This window comes from Olea europaea, unplaced genomic scaffold (assembly GCF_002742605.1).
Source record: "Olea europaea var. sylvestris unplaced genomic scaffold, O_europaea_v1 scaffold199, whole genome shotgun sequence".
NCBI lineage: Eukaryota > Viridiplantae > Streptophyta > Magnoliopsida > Lamiales > Oleaceae > Olea > Olea europaea.
This window is the reverse complement of record NW_019237766.1, coordinates 23,547-28,443: the sequence shown is the minus strand read 5'-3', so window position 1 is coordinate 28,443 and position 4,897 is coordinate 23,547. Positions and strand designations below refer to the sequence as shown.

Genomic DNA, 4,897 nt, shown 5'->3' with positions numbered 1-4,897 from the left:
TTTTAAAAATATATAACTACATTTTTCTTCTTCTAAACATCAATAATTATCTATTTTTCTTATTTTAATTTCCATGATCTCTATGACTCTGATATCAATATGGGGAGGGCTACTTGGAGCGAACAAAAATCAATTAAATCAAATAAAAATATTAATCAAATAAATCAAATGAAAATTATCAAATTTCAACCAATATTTAATTTTAGGGACTAAAATAGAAAATTTCTATATTATGATGTCTTGTTATGTAATATCCAAATGAAGAGTATTTTTGATATGTAAATTGTGGATGGGTCATTTTGGAAAAGTAACCCTTTAAAATGGTTGTTTCCATATGTTTCTCAGTCAATTTCGTTCATTACATCTGGTTCGAACTTGAAAGGTGCGAGGAAATACTGGCTGTTGGCCGGTTGACCCGGCCGAATTTCAATCCTTATTTGTCACTTCGATAGGATAGAGTTGCAGCGTCGAATTTAAGCCAACAATCTATGTAGGTAGACCTGATAAGAACACCTCCATCTCTTAGCACATTCCAGCAAGGAAAAACGGCCATGGAACTGATGGGAGATAAAAACGACCTTCCGAAACAAGATCAACAATGGGCCCGACAAGCATGGGCCCACCTATCAAGAGTGCGCCAGCAGTCTCCTTTAATCCAGTGCATAACCAACTTCGTGTCAATGGATTTCGTCGCCAATGTTATGCTCGCCGCCGGCGCATCGCCGGCGATGATTCATTCTATTGAAGAAATCCCGGACTTCACTCCTAAGGCTCACGCGCTTTACATTAACGTTGGAACACTCACACCCGACTGGCTACCGGCAATGAAGCTCGCAATTCAGGTGGCGAATGAAAACAAAAAGCCCTGGGTTCTGGACCCGGTGGCGGCCGGAGCTTCAGGTTTCCGGTTGAAGGCTTGTCTTGAGCTTCTGGGGATGAAGCCTGCTGTTGTCAGGGGTAATGGGTCTGAAATTATTGCTCTTTTCAAGGGGTCTGAGGATTCTGATTCTAAGGTAAATTTCTTAGTTTCTAACTTAGTATTGATTAATGTTTTTGTGGCATTTAAGTTAAAAAGTTTTCAAAATTTGGGTGTCAGCTGGAAATTTTGGATAGAACTCACTCTTAAAATCAATTGTTACGAGCTCTTTGTTAGAACTGATTCTTAGAATTCACTGGTAACTGGCTCGTAAATTTTGGTTGGGTTGAACATGAAGCTTTCATTTCGACTAGTTGTTATGCATATCTTGAATTGATATTTCAAATAATTTCAATTGGTTTAATCTGCCAAAGTTTAATGCATGTATTTGTTTTCCATTCAATTGATACAAGTTCATGTATTGTCAAATCAGTGTGGTGATGAAATAGATAACGCTGATATGCTACGAAATACTCAAAATCCCAATATTTGTTCGGACTTTGCTTACATTTTATCCATACAATTGCCCCCATTTGGCCCCCATTTTTGTAAAGTGAAAATGGATGAAATAGTGTTGTTTTGAAAAATGAGTGGTTGAAAGAAAAAGAAAAGTTTTCGATATACGTGTAATATTATTTTATGGAAGATTGTGTGATTGAAAATAGAAGAGAAATATGTAATGTAATGTAATGTAATGGGGGCCAAACGGGAGCAATAATAAATTTGTATTTGCATTTCTTTGCAGTAGTAATCTTAGACCGTTTGATCTGAGATAAATTTTACCACGTTGCATCATTCATTTCGTAACTTGGAAGTTTGTTGTAATTCCTTAACTTAGATAAACGGTTTCTTGTTTTTCAAAAGAATCCTTTATTTCAGCACAGAACCAAAGGTTGTAATACCTCAGTGCAAAGTGTCACTTGTGAAGGGAAAGCTTTACTTAATAACATAAAACTCATCTATTAAGGGGGAGGGAAAGGCCTCTTAATTCTTATTTGGGTTTTCTTCGGTTGGCCTGTCTCTTAACACTGTTACTCTACTGAAATAGTGAAACCGAATATTCTGTTGAATTTTTTTCTCTGAATCGTGTTAGCATGAATAAGTTGAGTTCACCAGTCAGATCTTGTCATCACTATGATTTTCTGCAAATTGATGATCCTAAAGTCTCCTCTTTTTTTATATTATTTTTTCACAGGACATCTGATTTTCCTGACCCGTCCTTGAAGTCGAAAAATCTGGAGTTGTATTATCACTTCTTGATCAACACATTTGTGTTGATAGACACATTTCCATGGTGGCACTTATGTCATTACTGGCTAATCATAATTTTCCAGTGGTTAAAATGAGACTTGTATTTGGTGCTAGTGAATAAACATCACCTATGTGTTTCATATGCCGTCCCAAGCCCACTAAAGTAGAAGGGTTATAGTAGGTTGACAGCCAACATAAAATTTTGTCAAATATTACATCACGAACCTTAATACACATTTTATTGGACGTCCCTTACTAGTCACGTGTCACATCGATTCCCGGTGTGGTGAAAGTGGTAAGGGTTAGCTAGGTTGTGCTCCATAAGAAACATGGCATTTTTGGCAAAGGAGGTGTCAAAAAATATTGGGCAAGGGTTCTTGTGATCTACTAGATGGAGACGGGCAAAGAGGTAGTCTAAGGATCTACTAGGTGGAGACAGGTAAAGAGGCTAGTCTAAGCCCTAAGGTGAAGCGGAATGCCGAAGAAAGCTTTATGTGGGCTGTCCTATATTTATAGAAATGTGAGGATTTGTTTGTTGGAATGTCTAAGAAAGCTTCATGTGGGATGTCCTAAATTTATAGAAAAGTAAGGATTTGTTTGTTGGAATGCCGAAGAATGCTTCATGTGAGATGCCCTAAATTTATAGAAAAATAGGGATTTGTTTGCTGCTATTGTTCTTTTCTTATAAAGAAAGTGAAGCACAGTATCTCATTTCATTTTTCCTTTTCCTATTCCTTTTGCAGGGAGTAGACAGCATGCATGAATCAACAGATGCTGTTGAAGCAGCAAAATCCCTGGCTCAAGTAAGTGGAAGTATAGTTTCTGTATCTGGAGCTGTTGATATTGTTACAGACGGTCAACGGGTCGTCGGTGCCAAAAACGGGATTTCTATGTTGCAAAAGATTACAGCAACGGGATGCTCTGTCACTGCCCTAATTGCTGCATTTGTAGCAATCGATCCATCACGAGCATTTGAAGCCACTGCGTCTGCATTTTCCGTGTTTGGTGTTGCCAGCGAAATAGGTATGGACATGGCTAAAGGTCCAGCTTCATTGCGAATGCACATGATCGATTCACTTTATGGGCTAGATCAAGCTACTGTGCTTCATCGCGTGAACATCAGCGCCATCTGATCGATTAATGGCAATCATGTAAATGGCGTGTCCTTCCCCCCCCCCCCCCCCCCCCCGAGTTTGTATATCTTATTATGCTGTTCTTTGTTAAGGCGACATAAGCTATATTTTTATGTTTGACGCTTGAAAGCGGATGAGAATGTTCATAACTTGGCGACCTTTGTTCAATGAAACAGGACACAGCGTCGAAATTTTGGTCCCTGCCATTTTGATGGGGGTGCAACGAGGATGATCCCCCATTATTGCACAAAACTATTGATACTGTGATCATAGTACGAGGGTTGTCGATTATCAGCCTCGACCTTCAAGAGGTTTAGGAGTTCTTACAGCTACTAGAATTCGAATTTCCCTAGTTCAAGGGCATAAAAGTGTCTGGAGATCCTCACATTACACTACTAGGATATGTTAACCTAGTGCATAAGTGTATTGACTTTTCTTGAAAGTGGCATAAGAAGTCGACTAATTGTCCATCATTCTTCTTCTCTCTGGACACGCTCACATATGCATTTCACAAAATGGACATATTTGTCAATAATACATTGGCCTGCAGATTGGAAGCTTGACCACCTCATCATCATCCATGGAAAAAGAATAGAATGTTTGGCTAAGCTTATAAGCACTTTTTCTTGGTTTATTTACTGCCAAGGTAAGAAGGTAAATTAGCAGCTTAAAAACTTAGCCAAACGTGTAATGGAGAGAACTAAATTGCATTGTACATCGCATAACAAAATCATGCTGAAGCAGACTTACATCCTCCATGGACACTTCAAGATCTTGTTCTGCCTCACAACGGGAGAAATCAGTTTCCACACTGCATTCATAGATTTACGTGTTAATCAGATTTAAACGTCGTTGTAATGTAAAATTAAAACTCAAAGCTCAAAATTGGAAGATCAGTCGTCCAGGTCACGAGAAACTAAATCATCGGTTTTAACATTTTGAATGAGATGGTTCAACAATGGCAGAGTCTTGAACTTACGGTATATGGTGGCTGCAAACCGCTCATTAACAATCTTCACCCACGTACTAGCCCTGCCAACGTCGATGCTCCATCTGATATAGAGAACAGGTTAATAAAGGAACTATCCAGGAAGTTTTAGAAGGGCTTGAAGAACATTTATAACGTACTTTCTTGTCGAGGTTTCTAAATTCCAACTGATGAATAACATCGCGAAATACATTGCCCCCAAGGAAAAGACGACATGAAAGAATCCATATTTTTATGGTGTGTCATCCTCTAACTGAACTTCATCTTTTCGAATCTGGAAATGTAACAAGAAAAGACTTCAGTGTCTTAGGCAATTAACATGATACATCTCCATCAAGCAAAATGATGATGATAAAAATTATCACTCTTTATTTTGCATTTAATTTTTTCTTTTAGCTTTGTTGGAAGAAGTTTAAATCACCTGAAATGTTTGCGAATCAATCCCTGTGGAAAATGTAGCGGTGACAATTGCACATACAGCAATGAGGAATCCCTGCAGGCAGAAGCAGAATCAAAGATAGCAAGGAACAGGGTACAGATGACTCCTTGAGAAAAGACACGAACCATTAAAAACACCTTCATAAGCAGGTAATTTTGATAACCACAAAA

General features: G+C 38.3%; 1 protein-coding gene and 1 long non-coding RNA gene across 4 annotated transcripts; one reads left to right on the top strand and one right to left on the bottom strand.

Annotated features, from left to right (window-relative positions):
- The first annotated feature begins 340 nt into the window (after positions 1-340).
- On the top strand, positions 341-3,763 carry LOC111379457 (hydroxyethylthiazole kinase). Of its 2 annotated transcripts, XM_023002829.1 has the most exons (3): positions 341-1,013; positions 2,911-3,318; positions 3,477-3,763. In XM_023002829.1, exons 1-2 carry the CDS (start codon positions 552-554, stop codon positions 3,298-3,300), a joined length of 852 nt encoding a protein of 283 aa, XP_022858597.1. In that variant the 5' UTR covers positions 341-551; the 3' UTR covers positions 3,301-3,318; positions 3,477-3,763. The 2 variants fall into 2 exon arrangements, with proteins under 2 accessions (XP_022858597.1, XP_022858596.1); XM_023002828.1 differs by lacking the exon at positions 3,477-3,763 and having other exon boundaries at positions 2,911-3,413.
- A 61-nt stretch (positions 3,764-3,824) lies between these two features.
- On the bottom strand, positions 3,825-4,781 carry LOC111379458. 2 transcript variants are annotated; one of them, XR_002700048.1, is made up of 5 exons: positions 4,710-4,781; positions 4,429-4,562; positions 4,280-4,353; positions 4,051-4,111; positions 3,825-3,938 (listed from the first exon to the last, which is right to left on the bottom strand). It is a non-coding gene; the product is annotated as an uncharacterized LOC111379458 (long non-coding RNA). The 2 variants fall into 2 exon arrangements; XR_002700047.1 differs by having other exon boundaries at positions 3,825-4,111.
- Between the last annotated feature and the right edge of the window lie 116 nt (positions 4,782-4,897).

What these genes read in the sequence shown, in the direction of transcription:
- LOC111379457 (XM_023002829.1), top strand. Translation starts at nt 552, where the DNA reads ATGGAACTGATGGGAGATAAAAACGACCTTCCGAAACAAGATCAACAA. An exon ending in CTGAGGATTCTGATTCTAAG is followed by an intron (nt 1,014 to 2,910) that starts GTAAATTTCTTA and finishes TTCCTTTTGCAG; the next exon opens with GGAGTAGACAGCATGCATGA.